General features: G+C 33.6%; 2 protein-coding genes and 1 long non-coding RNA gene across 6 annotated transcripts in view; 1 reads left to right on the top strand and 2 right to left on the bottom strand.

Moving 5' to 3' along the window:
* Positions 1-257: 257 nt before the first annotated feature.
* On the bottom strand, positions 258-8,435 carry Sa1 (stromal antigen). 2 transcript variants are annotated; one of them, XR_011447953.1, is made up of 19 exons: positions 7,966-8,435; positions 7,717-7,877; positions 7,450-7,628; positions 7,181-7,354; positions 6,898-7,102; positions 6,486-6,815; positions 5,454-6,402; positions 5,121-5,354; positions 4,842-5,025; positions 4,571-4,757; positions 4,194-4,498; positions 3,901-4,112; positions 3,662-3,828; positions 3,112-3,163; positions 1,373-1,405; positions 1,035-1,208; positions 865-949; positions 698-779; positions 258-370 (listed from the first exon to the last, which is right to left on the bottom strand). XR_011447953.1 is itself a non-coding variant. In XM_070308652.1 (18 exons), the coding sequence occupies exons 1-18, from the start codon at positions 8,139-8,141 to the stop codon at positions 762-764; spliced, it is 3,825 nt and encodes a 1,274-aa protein (XP_070164753.1). In that variant the 5' UTR covers positions 8,142-8,435; the 3' UTR covers positions 413-761. The 2 variants fall into 2 exon arrangements, 1 of the variants encoding a protein (XP_070164753.1); XM_070308652.1 differs by lacking the exon at positions 258-370 and having other exon boundaries at positions 413-779.
* A 237-nt stretch (positions 8,436-8,672) lies between these two features.
* Positions 8,673-14,555, top strand: part of LOC138940103 (uncharacterized) — an 80,407-nt gene continuing 74,524 nt past the window's right edge. The window contains exons 1-2 of the long non-coding RNA XR_011447952.1: positions 8,673-8,731; positions 8,853-8,933. This is a non-coding gene — a long non-coding RNA (uncharacterized lncRNA). The remainder of the gene's footprint in view (positions 8,732-8,852; positions 8,934-14,555) is intronic.
* Knockout (Stork-head domain-containing protein knockout) overlaps positions 9,024-14,555 on the bottom strand; it is a 72,282-nt gene continuing 66,750 nt past the window's right edge. For 2 of the 3 annotated variants that reach the window (XM_070308548.1, XM_070308557.1), the window contains exons 5-8: positions 14,091-14,297; positions 13,446-13,630; positions 12,647-13,123; positions 9,024-12,374 (exon numbers count right to left, since the gene is read on the bottom strand). In XM_070308548.1, the coding sequence (XP_070164649.1) occupies positions 11,199-12,374; positions 12,647-13,123; positions 13,446-13,630; positions 14,091-14,297 (2,045 nt within the window). In that variant the 3' untranslated portion in view covers positions 9,024-11,198. The remainder of the gene's footprint in view (positions 12,375-12,646; positions 13,124-13,445; positions 13,631-14,090; positions 14,298-14,555) is intronic. The other variant, XM_070308567.1, reaches the window with a different exon arrangement.

Genomic DNA, 14,555 nt, shown 5'->3' with positions numbered 1-14,555 from the left:
CTTACAATTATATCAAAAATACAATTGTAAAAGTGTATTTGATCTATTGTGTCTCTATAATGCATTCACAAATAAATCTGCCAATAAATTATATTTGTTTATTTAAAAAAGATTATTAAATAGTTAAAATAAAGAGAAAAAGAATTTGTGTAAAGCAATCATTTTTATACACAAAAATGAAATACAAATATTGTATATTATTTGTCTAACATATAATGAGATAAATCCAATCTCTTGTAGAAAACTAAAAAACTTCGCTTATATATAATAATGCTGGTCTATCAGAATAATTTGTCAATACTCTCTATTTAAATGCTTTCCTATGCCATATGCTATATGTTATGAACACGTATCACAATACATGTAAATGCTGAAAATAAAGCTTTTATGGCATTATATGTATGTTATATAAAAATGAAATATATATACTGTATTGTTTGGAACATAAGAAAATAAGAAATAAAATTAATTTCACAAAAGAACAAAAAATTTTTCTTATAGATAATAACATATCAATACTCGCTCTGAGAAATTCATTTATATGTGTGATATAACATATAATAAAATAAATTTAATCTGACTGGCTTATTTATATGATAATATGCTGATCTATTATAATATAATAATGTATTAATATTTGCTTTTCGTAAGCCATTCATATAATTAAGTATGTCTTTATAATTCTCAAATGACATACCTGAACACATATCACAATCCAGTTGTCTAAATTTAAGAAGTAAAGCTTTTATAGACTATGTTTCTTACTCAGAATCAGATTCCTGTAATCAATTACTTTACATTAATGTATAATGTGATTAACATGTAAATACGACAGTTTAAAATTATAATATTGCACAAATTTACCATATATTGCCCCTCAACATATTTGCCCGAGTTTCTAGAAGTTCTACGTAGCTCCCTGTGCTCTACATGCTCTTGATTTCTTCGTCTATGCAAAGTTATGTTTTACTTATTATATAATTTCACAATAGATAATATATAATAGAACAAATTTTTTATCTTTTCATACTTACGATCGTGACGACTGTGTTTGTAATGCTTTAAATCTATTATCAAGATCTTGCAAAGGACTCGTCGCTGTATCTTCTATAGTCGCAGAAGGAGATGTTTGCATTTGTACAGTGTCATTATTCTCATAGAAAGTGTTTGTTCTAGGTCCACGTATCACCACTTTATTAACTGGTAATCTGAAATAAAATCATAACAAAACGCGTTTATTAGATAGCTGCATTTAAATATAATTAATATATTAATATAATTATAATATAATTAATATATTATATTTATATACATTATTGCTATTTTTTATGTATTTAATTTACAAAATAATATTAAGGGAGAAATTACTCACTGATTCTTCCGCGAACGCTTTTTTTTTTGCTTGCTGAAATGTGAAAACGTCTATTTTCAGGTGAAAGTACAATTATTGCCATAGAAATTTATCTGATTATTTAGAGACATAAAGGGACAAAAATGTCTTTAAAAATTGTTACATATATAATATAATCAATTTGCAAGCTGATATTTATTTATATGAAATTTATTTATATATACACATATATCTTTTAAATTATTATACCATTCTCTGGATGAGAGTAAAATTCTGAAATCAATATAATAATATAAAGAAAAAATGTAGAGATGAAAATGATACGAACATTATTGTGAAAAGTGATGGGTATAGAGAACGGCGTGTCATGGAAAGGAAAATGTTGACATTATTAATTTTAGGAAATATGAAAAATAAATGATTAATTTTTTTGTACTTTATATTTATATTATATTGATGATTGATAAAGAGATTTGTCACGCTTCTCTGATAATTAATAATTTTTAATTCTGATAAAGTAGGATTTAGGAGCGCTGGGAGTAGAAGGTCTTATTTGAAGTAATCCCACATATTTATTCACATATCTATCACCAATTTGTATTATTAATATATAAAGAGAATACAAAGTTCTAAGCTTACTTGAGTTTACTCGATAAAATACACACATCGTTCTCTATGCACGATCTTTTTTATATGTTTAAAAAATATGATCCAACATTATATTCCTTAAATATGATCCAATATTATATATCCCTCAATAATTTCTTATTCTAGTTTGAATGTGACTTGTTATTAAAAGAGGCACCAAGTATAATAAATTATAACAAGAATATTTTGTACAATTTTTGCCCCTTACATACACATTTTTAGATATACATTTGATATTTCTCTAAAAATATATTCTTCAATTTTCATAATGATTGAATCACTTATAACAAGCGATTAAAATTACTACTCATGCACACATAGCACAGATACAATTTCTGCACTACATTTATTTATATATATAAATGTTTAAAAAATGATATTTATATATTAAGCACAAGAACATGCAGTAGTACTGCAAGAAGTAAGATTACATATATTTTTTTTATAAGAAGTGATGTAGATTATGGTATTTAGTCATATGCAGTGATGCTTAAATTTTAGTGTTCAAAAACTGCAAAATTACAATAATTATGAAATCATATTTTAATGTATATCAAAGTGGTAATTAAGTTTAGCTACATGCTCGACTTGCTGTGTTAGATCCTAGTTGATTTTTCCATAAATTTATTATAACAATACATTGTAATATAAAAATTATATGTAAATAAAAAAATCATAAATTATATAAAGTATTAATAAAGCATTAATGAAAAAATAGCAGTAAAATATGGAAAAAAATATTAGTATAATAAAACTACCACTCTACTTCTACAGATCTACACTTTGTAAGCAACATTAATATCTAATAGCAATAGTAAGAGAAGAAACACATTCATATATGCAGAAACTGTATCTGCTCTTTCAATTTTACAAATATTACATATTATCTATATAGCATAGCTTACACACATTGCAAAAGCAAGTAAAGATAAGCATTTAGTTTTTAGAATGCAATGATAATCAAACGCAATTAATCATTGCTGATTTTTCTTTGTGTTATCGAATTATATGTAACAGTTACTTGCAATTACAGTTGAATTTGTACTAATGATAAATTTGACAGAATGGAATAATTATATATATCATATTCTATTCGGGTACACCTAACTCACCCTGCAAACTCATGATCAGAACCTTCATCAGGTTCATCAGCTTCCTCTTCCTCTACAAAAAAATAAAATCATTTAAATAGTAAATGAAGTTAGATAATCTAAAATTAATATTTTAATCTTATAGCTCTTCAATTATAAATGTAATCGTACAGTTCCATAGTTATTGATGATGTTCATGATAGTTTGTTTTCACTTTGATTATCAAAATTTGAGTTAAAGTCTGAATTTACAACATCTATCAAAATAATTTTAATCTTACAAGAAAAAAAGGGAAGTTAATATATATACCTAGTTCAAAATTACAATAAATTTGTCAATATTAGTCACACAATTTCCTTCTGGCAAATAAAATTGTGTCCAAATAACATCTATATATTAAGAATGCTTCTTAAGGTAATCATAAGTCTGTTCTTTACATCTGAGTTGAACTGGCTGCACTAATTTAGAATTTATCTTTCTCCTTCCAATGTGGAGAAAAGAAGATAAACTCTGAACTAGTGCAATCAGTTCAACTATAAAAAAACATACCAATAACAAGATTATTTCTTACCAGCCAAGTGATCCTTCTTGCGCCTCGTGTAAGCTCGTTTACTTGTCACTGGAACTTGATCAGTTTCGCCATGTAATAAACTATTTCTGTACAATAGTAAAGGCTGCCAATCTTCTCCTCGTGAAGACGGCATTCCAGCTTGTAATCGTCTATCCAGAAAATTGAGTCTGCAATAATATCATAATAATATGTTAAGAAATATTCTAAAAAGTAAACTGCATTCAATAATGAGCACTTACACAACACGTTTATCCTGTTTAAGAAGTTTATTCGTAAATTCTGACAGTATCTCGAGGAATGGTAAATTCGGTGGCGGACCTGTAGGATCCTGCTCGATGCCGTCTGGTGGAGTAATGGCGAATAATACACCCGCACGGTGCAAGGCTGTAATTGCTTCTCGATTTTTCACGGCATCCAAGCCGAAAGACAAAGCAAATCGCTTCGCCAGTTCCTGGAAATAATTACAACATTTCACAGGTTTTAATATATTTCATTGCATTGTATGTAGAATAGTAGAATAATAATTACACACCTTGATTGCAGTGAATTCTTCACTATTTCTGTTCACTTTGCCCTTCTCGGCCACTATCTCGTTGTACAAAATATTTAAGCTTTGTTGCATTGTGAGCGCGCAATTCGTTTTGTTGATATCTCTTGCTTTTCCTAATGTGGTTTTAATAATATCGCCATAGTCGTTATAATATTTAACGTAATGCTTAAATACATCGGCCGCAGCTTTCGTAGGGATCATATTATAGACGATTAATTTGCAGTATCCGGCTAAGAAATTTCTTCTTTTATGCAATTCCTCGATTTTAGAATGTTCATCGTGTTCGTCTACAAAAGACTTTCATGCTATTATATAAATCAATAAAAATTCATTTAATGCATATTAAAATATTTACTTACCATCCTCCTCTTCGAAGAAGACGTACTCTTGTATAAATCTATTGAGCATATTCTGCATTGCTTGGTCAGGCTCATACACTAATTGATGCATCAGAGGGTTACTATGCGTAGTGAGTTGATTGCAGAATATTACTAATAAGTCACATATAGTATTATATGCGTCTTCCCTCAAGATCGGCGGTGAAGGCTGTTTAATATTAAAAATGTAAATATCGTTTATCATAAAAGATACTAACCGTATTTTCGAATTATTAAAAAATTATATAATTACCGTATCGCCATTAACGAAATGGCGCATTGAACCCATAAAAGAATGCAATCGTTCCTTCAATTGCCGACATTCGTCCTCACCGTGGCTGCCTGAATCTACAGCTTCCATCAAATGATTTTGGCCCCACAAAATGGCAAAGAAACATGCACTTATACAATATTTAACTGCAGTTGATGGTAAACATCTGTGCAGACAATTTGATTTATATTATGATACATTTGAATATAATATATACAATTTTATGTAAAAATAAGATAGTATAAGTATAAAAAAAGATACTTTGAAGGATCCTTTGCATCCTCTATATCTTTGTATAATGAGTCCCATATGCCCCATGGATTCATATTGTGACAAGAATAAAATATGGAAACTTTTTTGAGCGATTGGACTACATTAAATATTTCATCTTCATCTGGCTCCTCATTCCCCTCAATCAAATTTCTATATTCATCGATCGCCTCTTTATATTTATTTACAATAGAGTCGATCAAAGTGGAACGAGCGACATCACATCTACAAAAAAATTAATTGGATACTTTTTAAAATAAATAACAGATCTAATTTGAAAGAAAGTAATAAAAAAAAAATATATATATATATATATATATATACCTGGTAAAAATAGCATGGCCTTCTACACACATATGTTCTAAAGTTTTAGCCGCTGTATCTAAAACTTCGTTATCGTGCATTTTTTCAACAATCACATGGATTTTAGTTAATAAAGAATCTAAGTTTATCTCCTGTCTAGATTTTGTATAAATATCCAAATCAAAATATTGCGGAATTGCCAACAAGTTTGCTAATTTCTCAGGGTCTGCCCTGTACTTGTCAAGTAGTAGTGGTAATGTTTGAATGAAATGTTCCGTCAGTTTTTGCTTATCATCATGAACTTGTTTAAGTTCTTTCACCGATAGAATTTTCCGAGTGGGTCCGCGACCGACGGGTGCTTCGCCTGTAGCAGCTTGCTTTATGCAACATACCATCAATTCGATAAGGGATGTTTCCTTTTGATTATCCAACGCTTCCTCGTCGGGACCAGCCTCCTCCAGCAAGAGATCTGTCATACACTCCCAATCCTTCATCATTTGATTAGTTTCGATCAGGGAGTCAACCAAATACGCTCCGTGCTCGTGTAATTCGGATTCGATGAAGAATAGAACAAGATCGCGTATAAGGGGCGTATTCGGCAATCGTTTCTTGCCGCGTCTGGTCTTTACATCCACCACGGCCTCATCTTCCGGACGGAATAAACGTTCGTTCAGAAATTCTCCGGCTGCCTGCGCAACCGCGCGATGCGATGAATAAACAAGTTCGTACACATGTTCACAATCTTTATCAGTAAGAATTTCCCTGTGATGCTTTAAGATCGAAATAACCAATTTCACAGCCTGTACCGCTACATCATACTCTTTGTCCAACGTCATTGCCACGATTCTATCCTTAAATTTGCTTGTGAACAGCTCGAGCTTCGTTTTTAACTCCTCCGAAGCGTATAGCGGTTGCAATGCCTGCAGGCACTTGAGCCGAACTTCTCCGACTTTGTCATGCAAAGTCCAACCTGAAAAATTATATCAAACATAAAAATGTACATATATAATTATTTTTATTTAATATATGTAAAGTAATAAAAATTTTTTGTACCGATATATTTCAAATATGAATCATCTAAAAAATTTTGATGAAACTTCTTCATCCAGACTCCGATTTCCGCCATACAAATCGCGCGTATTTCCGGCAAAGTATCCCTATATCTATGAACGAAAACAGACTTGAACATATATGTTAACATATTTTTTATTTCGTCCATATTCTCTTCTAACTCCTTTCGCTTTGCCATTAAAGATTCTAATCTATCTGCTGCTCTTTTCTCTCGAGCCTTCTGTCTTTCCGCTTCGTATTGACGCTGTGTATTGTCCAAATTTATAGATACAGTCAAAGCAACGTCTACTAGAGCTGTCATTAATTTCATAGCTACAAATAATATTGTTCTCTTAATATGCATCCTGCTTACAAAATATAATTTGTAAGTATATGGTTTCTTGTTAAGATTTACCTGCAAGAGTTGCAGTATGTCTAAACGCTCTCACTTGGGAATCCGAGAGTCCAGTTAGTAAAGAGATAACGTTATCCATCAAAAACTGATCATAGATAATAGAATACTGACATTGACGGACGAGAATTTGAACGAATTCACAGAAATTTGCACGAAACTTCTTCCACTGTTGTCCAGTCATTATCAATGGATACTCACCACTTTCCTGCAAAAAAAGATAAAATTATGTAATCAAGATATTATAATATACATATTATATATTATAACGATTTAGCAAACATACTTCATCAAATTCTTCAGTCATTTTGCGAATAATTGCCACATGTTCCATAGTCAATTGCATTTCAGAAGTGATACGACCTTTGCAACCACTTGCATTGATGAAAAATTGCATAAGCATAAGCAGTGCATTTTCTCTGTTACCCTTATATTTTTCTATCCAATCATCAACAATAGTCTGTCACAAATAATATTTATGTATTATAAAAAATTTCTATACACGAACATTCTTCTGTAGTTGATTTTGTATTAATCATAATTAATTCAACTTACAGTGAGTGACGAACGATTATTCCTAATAACATAGTAAAGACTAGCTTCATCTTCCAGACTATGTGAATGATGTGCCCTTTTGCCACGTCCTCGTCCCCCACCACCTCTTCCTCTGCTGCTAGATGTTGGAGCATAATCTGTATCAATCTCTTTGTACTTGGGCTGCTGCACCACACCTCCTTTAAAAAGTCGAATATTGCAGTCTTTCATATCATTTGCTACATTTTCCATATGTCTTATATAAACAAAATATATATTTGTATATACCACGCATCCTGGCACGTGTATTCCTTGTGATCCTCATGTTGGAAGCGGCAGGTGTCATAGGAGCTTCAAATTGTGTCTGATTGTCAAAATTACCTTGCTCCTGATATTGTTGTTGAGATGTGCCTGGTGAACTATAACTCTCAGAAGAGTAATGTTCTGGACTACAAATATACAATATATTACAATTGTACTTAACATTCAATGAGCTATATCATTTTTATAAAGATGACTCTAAAACTAGATACTTACGTGGGATTGTGTAGCGGAGTCTGAGACGCCTGATACGGCGTGTAAGCATTGTAAGAATCGTTTGCATCTCCGCCGGAATTATCATTCATCGGAGTCATAGGCGTCATAGGTGTCTCGTACTCCGGCGGCACCGGATCGTCCATCCGGATTCGCTTACCACCCCTTCTATGCATCATTTCGGTGTTTTCTACGTTTTAATGTATCCAACAACAAAATTCATATCTGAAGAAAAAACGCGCGATCGACCGCAATAAATCCATGAAGGAGCGTATGAATTGGGTTTATCGAGATTTCTTTACTAAGAACGTTAGAAATTCCAAGTATATATACTGTTCTGACAATTCGTTAATAAGATAGTTTCTTGTAAGAAAAATATTCCTCGATAGTCCTGCTTGATAAAATTGAAATATACAAAATTGTCAAACTTGAATTGTATCCATTTTTTGCGTTCTTCTGCGTTCCTCGCTAGTTACACTAGTTAACGACTTTCAGGAATGCCAACGTAAAGACTTACAAAGCGGCAAAGAGATAGAAATATTCTGGGGCTTTTCAATCTGTCGATTCTAATGGGCTATTTCATTGGCTACTCGATAGTGAATTTCTATGTTTCATGAAAACGCACCGTTTCATGAGACGGCGCCATTTCTTCACACTTGCAATTTGAATTCTTCTCTTTCGTTTTAAGTAGTATTGTAAAATTTTGTGTACGCTACATAACGGAGAAATGTTCCTGCATTTATTAATTAGCATTTAAAAGCAATCGAAGGTAATCGAAATGTAATCTCTACACGCTAAAGAAACCAATTCTTTATCAAATCTGTGATATGTATATTTTTTAAGGGTCGAGTCTTAATTTTCAGAATCTAACTAATTTCCTGAATTTTCAGAAGCTTTTCTTTTCGAGGTGGCGGATATCTAATAAATATGGCGGAGTGCGACTAAGCGAAGCTTTTTTGAACTTTGAGGCGGTGAGTATATATGCATTAACAATAAAATAATGCCATTGTTTATTCTTTATTATTCATATATATATATATATATATATTTTTTTTTTTTTTTTTCGTTGTTATAATGAGTCGTAAGATTATACAATGATCTTCTACAAGTTAGTTTTGATAAGAAATAAGAGGCGAGGATTCAAGAAAACCGTTACTCTATTTATTTAGACGCTGACTTTTTTTGATAAAAATGATATTTTCTTACCTTTGAGAATTTCACATTATGCATTTTGTATTTTCAATATTTTCTATTTCTGTGAAATTATTTCAATTTTGAATCGATTTCTTTTGCATTCATTTATTAAAATTGATATTAAAAGATTCATTTATATATGTGTATATATACACATATATTTTATGTCTTGAATCAATAAATAAATTATGAATAATTTTTTATAATAATAATTCGTAAATTGTAATACAAGTTAATTAATGTATAATCCGTATAATTAATATATAATTGATAAATCGTAATAATAAAAGTATTTATATAACAATAATCGTAACAACAAGTGACTTATTAAGCACTTGAGAAATCATGAAAATAAAAAGTCGGCGTCCTCATCCTTGAAATAAGGTGAACGGTAATTCTGAACCCAACCGGTTGATTAATTTGCGATGCGGAATATGAAATGTACAAAGCAGACGAATATGTCTCTTTTTTCTTTTTTTCTTTTTTCTCCCATACTTATTTAATTGCCTACCATTTTTTAACACTACGGTTTACGCTTACCATTACTTTCTTTCTTCTCGCGATTTATTTGCGTGTTTACGAAATCGTCGTCGTCGTCGTCAGCGAATGCCGCGAAATCGTTGTGACTCTTAATTAAGGCGTTTGTTTCATTAAGTACTACGATAAGTTTTTTGGCACTTATAGATTTACGATTGCACTAATTGCGAATGGTACCGGCTGCATTGCAAGAGAAAACGTCCTTTTTCTACATTATGTATAATATATATATATACTTGTGATATATCAAATCTTCGCTGTGTAGAGTAGCGCGAATTACAACATTCGTCTTTTTTTCTCCTTGCTGCATTACAGGTTTTTTGGGGACGGCATTGCGATTAATCTATTAATTGCTTGCGCTTAATGCGTGGCTAATGAAAGGCATTTTTTCCCGCTTTTTATTACGATATTATTGTTCGAGGAATTATTTTGTCGAAAATCTCGCTATATATAAAAATTTCGCTGTACTATTTTTGCACATATGTATACTTTACTATAAGAAACTAAAAGTTCTTTTTATCGCTGTATTGCAAGATAATTAATATTAAATATGTCTTCAATGTATATATGTATAAAAAATGGCAGTGTTTTTTTTTAATAATTAGAAAAATTTGTCATTTTCTTGTCAGAGAATTTCTTCAATTGTGGGTCGCGTGTAACTATTGTATATGAAATATTGCTTTGACAAATCGCTTTAACTGGAGTAAAGCGATGCAAAACGACTAAACGCATATCCATTGAATCAATGCGTATATATTTCAAAATTTGAAAAGTATTAATCAAGTATATGTATGTTTGAGTTTCAAAAATCCAAATAAATCTTGCATTATCTTTGCGATCTTTAAATAAGTTACAAAATACGAAATGGATGATAACCGCTTGTCTCAACAATAAAAAAGATCTGCATTTTTAAGTACAGAATGTGAAAATAAAACGAAATGCGTTTTATACATTTTTTCACATTATTTAATTATACAAATTACATATGAATTTAATTTAAAAAATTCAACATTTATAAAATTCATTAATTTAATTATTTAATATATCCATAGTAGACACAATTTATTTAGAGGTAACATTTTTAAGAGAATCTTTATGTATTAAGACAAGCAAGGTTAAAAACTTGGTTGCGTTTTGGCCTGGTGTCATCTTTCTTATAACTCTATTTGCTTTAATAATACAAATTGGATTGGCACAGCGATTGTTTGAAAACACGGACGTTCGATAAAAAAACAGGAAAGAGATATATATAAATGACAGATTACTGGTAACTGTTACGCGTGTACCGTGTATAACATTCTTACGCAAATATTGTATAGCCTTTTTATTAAAAGAAAATGACTCCGTATCTTGATGTAGCAAGGCGCGTTAGCGATGTTTATTCTTCGATATTATTCGTCTCGAGGCACGTTGTTTTTCATGGATGGAATATGCCAGAGTGAGGTGTAAGGATCGATAGTCCCTTGTCTTCATTCGTGACATTAATAATCAACGAGAATAAAATTTCAAACGAGACCGAAATCCGTGTGAATAGTGACATCGCAATTGTTAGGCTTATCTGCGGCCGCCATGTTCACCTCCACCAGAGTATCCACGCTGTTGATCGGGCAACCTTTAAGGATTTTCTGCGCCGCCAGACTGGTGAACTGAACTTGCATATCACTAAGACTGGGATAAGAATGCAAATCCGAGCCTCGACTCACGGTCTTCTCCAGATTAGGCTCGGAACCCTGTGGAGCCCGTTGCTGCTTCACCGTCTCCAGATTTTCGATATAGACATCGTTGAAAGAGCCACCGAAACCGTCGTACGATTTTGTGGGCGACGGTGGATTCGAGGCAATGTTGTTCTTCGAACCGGGACGTAGCAAGTTACGATAGCTCAGCGCGTCCTTCGATAACGACAGGCTAAGTTTACGCGAATTGTTCATAGCGTCGTTAGTATTCTTCGTGGAGGACAAGGAGGCGGCCTCGTGTACTAAAGAATTCTTGTCAACGTTGTTGGTAGAACCATCGATCAAATGAGCCTGACTATTGTTCAGACGGTTCGTCAATTTCAATTTGTTAGGCACTTCCTCCTCGACCTTCGGCTTATTTTCCTTGTCAGATTCCGATAGCAGAAGACTCGTTTTAAGTTCCTTTGATGCGTAGAGTGACGACGGACGCTCGACCTTGATCGAGCATTTGTTCAGCTTTTCGTCATCTAATTTTGATTTGAAGAACTTCTCCTCATCCATCCGAGTCTTGTAGGCCTTCTCGGCCACCAGCTCTCTCTCCTGCTTTTCCTTGCAATCGATTATTTCCTTCTCGGCAATCTTCGTCTTTACCGTGCCATCCTCGAAGGTGATCACGGACCTCATCGGCGAGTTGTTTTGTTGAACGTAGATCTTCGTGCCAGGCGAGCCGGAAATGGTCGTCGTGCTGGTTGTGTTAGAAGCTAGCGTCACGCTATTCTGTATCGTTCGTTGCTCTTGCGACGACGGGCTCAGATTAGTGGACACCTGAAGAGTTATCGAGTTCTGTGCCTCTTGCAGAGGAGTCAGCGAACCTTGCTGAACGACTTTAAGCGGTGACGATTTCGTCGATAGCGTGGCCGTTTTCAATGGCGAACAAGTCAGCTTCGCGCTAGACACTGACTTGCCACTAGAGTGAGACGAGTGACCCGACGAAGTTTTTTGTAATACCTTGAGACAATAAAACTTTCATTATTCACAGATAATAGAAAATAAAAAATTAAAATTGCAAAGATTAATCATTTGTTGTATATTTTTTTTTTTTTTTTTTTTTTTTTTTTTTTAACTATAATAATATGACAAATTTAAGATTTTCATCACATTTCTTAAACAAGCGATATAGAAACATTTATAATTTTTTTTCTTTTTTTTTTCCAAGAAAAATATACATGTACGCAAAAATATTGTTATAAATATTTATGATAAAGTTAACTTAAATTTACCTTATGTTGTGGAGAGCCGTTAGCCGATTTAGTGCCGTTGCTAAAGTCATGACTCGGTCTTCTAGAGTTAGACTGCCTGGTGTTGGGCCTTCCCAACGTGGTCGTCTTAGCCGGACTCGCAGTCATCGTCCTAACCGAGCCCGAGCTGCCGCCGCTTCTGCTGGGCGACGAGTTGGTTGAATTTTTATCGTTCTGCGCCTGATTACGGGCTTGATAGGCCTCCTGATTAGTAGTGCTAGGCGGTAAAACGGATGCTCTAGACGTGCATCTGCTCAAGCTTGAACACTTGGATCTCGGTAGAGTAGAACACGGTGACCGATGCCTTCGAGAGCTCCTTGGCGTCGAGTTGGCCAACAAGCTTGAGGAGTCACCGCTGGCTTGACGCCGATGTCGCCTCGGCAGAGTGGCTGATCGCACCGAGCTCGAGTCGTCCCATACTTGAAAACTGGCCTGCGACTGGTTGAGACCCTCCATCATCTGAAAACAGATTTATTCGATCGGTTTAATTTCTTTAAAAAATTCTTGGAAACTATTCAATTCTAATTCAATTCTGGCAATTATTCGCTTCTAATTGATCAGTTCCGATTGAATTATTGAATATTAAACTGTTTGCTGTCTTCAATATTATCAAGTTTTTAAGTTCGTTGTTATTAATAGCTTAGAATATGTTATCGCCTCAAGATTTTTCATTAACTGTCTAGGGGAACCGGTTAATTAGCCTTGCGGTGTTAGAGAAGTACTATGTAAGAAGTTTTATTTCGCTATTTCTTGTCAGGGAATATACTTGTATGCGACTTACCGAAGGGCTGGCGGCCCTTGTCTGCGTGGCAACGCTGTGCAAATGCACAACGCGCGGATTAAACCACTCGGTGGGGGGATACTGAGCACTGAAAGTGCCCATTAACGGTGTGCCCTTCCTCCGTGTGCTCCGCCGAAAGAGCCTGGAGAGCAGGCCTATCTTCTCTGAAAAAATCCCAGAAAAGCCTTGAAGAAAGGATTTGGATTTGTTGCGCTTCGTTAGAAGATAATGAGGATCAAGGAAGGGCTTGCCAGCTACAGGGTGACTAAAAAGCTTTGATTTCGGATTGAGTTATTATACGATGTATGTACATGTACATGAAATGCTTCACAACATTCGCAAAATATATCTGTTTGTAATTATTTCACTATTCGGGATGATTATTAGTCGCAAAAAAGTTAATAAAGAATCGTCCACGACATAATGCAACGAATAAATGTCTAGCTTGCAAATCGATTTAACAGCATTGCTAGAATTTTTATATATGTATATACAAAGCCTCCTCGCAAAGTTCTATCTTTGGGGAAAAAAAAAAAGAAAAGAAAAAGTTTTACATACGATTAAAATAGCATTTTTAAACCGATTCGCTTATAATTTAAAGCGGTCACCCATCACCACGCAAATCCCTTCCCCGATCAAACTTACTGGTTGGACTGTGAGGCGCACTGTCCGTGCTGGCGTATTCCGCGCTGGAAGACGTATCGCTCCTTTCGGGTCTTCGCGGCAGGGACCGCGAACTTCCGCTTCTGTGCAAACGTCTGGCCGAGCCCCAGAGCCGTAACGAGTGTCGCCTCTCGAGACGACCGGGCATCGATCGACACCTGGCGAACAGGACCTTGTCATTGGGATTTCCTGAAATGGAGATAATCAAAATTATTTCTAATACGTGCACAAAAAAAAAAAAAGAAAAAGTTATCATATTACATATCATTATATAATAATATTATTATAATTTAAAGAAAAGAAACCGATAAATAATTTGAGAAGAATGCCGACAACATTTTTTATCTTTCTCAAATTTGATTGTCTTCATCTTCTGGCCGTTATAATATTTAAATAAAATACGAATATTTATATATATTTTCGCGCAAGTACGTCAGAAAAATGCAT

This window comes from Polyergus mexicanus, unplaced genomic scaffold (genome assembly GCF_030449975.1).
Source record: "Polyergus mexicanus isolate NDT 795.1 unplaced genomic scaffold, iyPolMexi1.0 SCAF_2, whole genome shotgun sequence".
Lineage (NCBI taxonomy): Eukaryota > Metazoa > Arthropoda > Insecta > Hymenoptera > Formicidae > Polyergus > Polyergus mexicanus.
The sequence above is the reverse complement of the archived record's forward strand: the minus strand, read 5'-3'. Positions and strand labels throughout refer to the sequence as shown.

Coding starts and splice junctions, on each gene's coding strand:
- Sa1 (XM_070308652.1), bottom strand. CDS start 8,141: ATGATGCATAGAAGGGGTGGTAAGCGAATCCGGATGGACGATCCGGTG. Junction 6,403..6,485: donor TTCATATTTGAAATATATCG/GTACAAAAAATT, acceptor ATAATTTTTCAG/GTTGGACTTTGCATGACAAA. Junction 3,829..3,900: donor AAACAGGATAAACGTGTTGT/GTAAGTGCTCAT, acceptor ATATTATTGCAG/ACTCAATTTTCTGGATAGAC.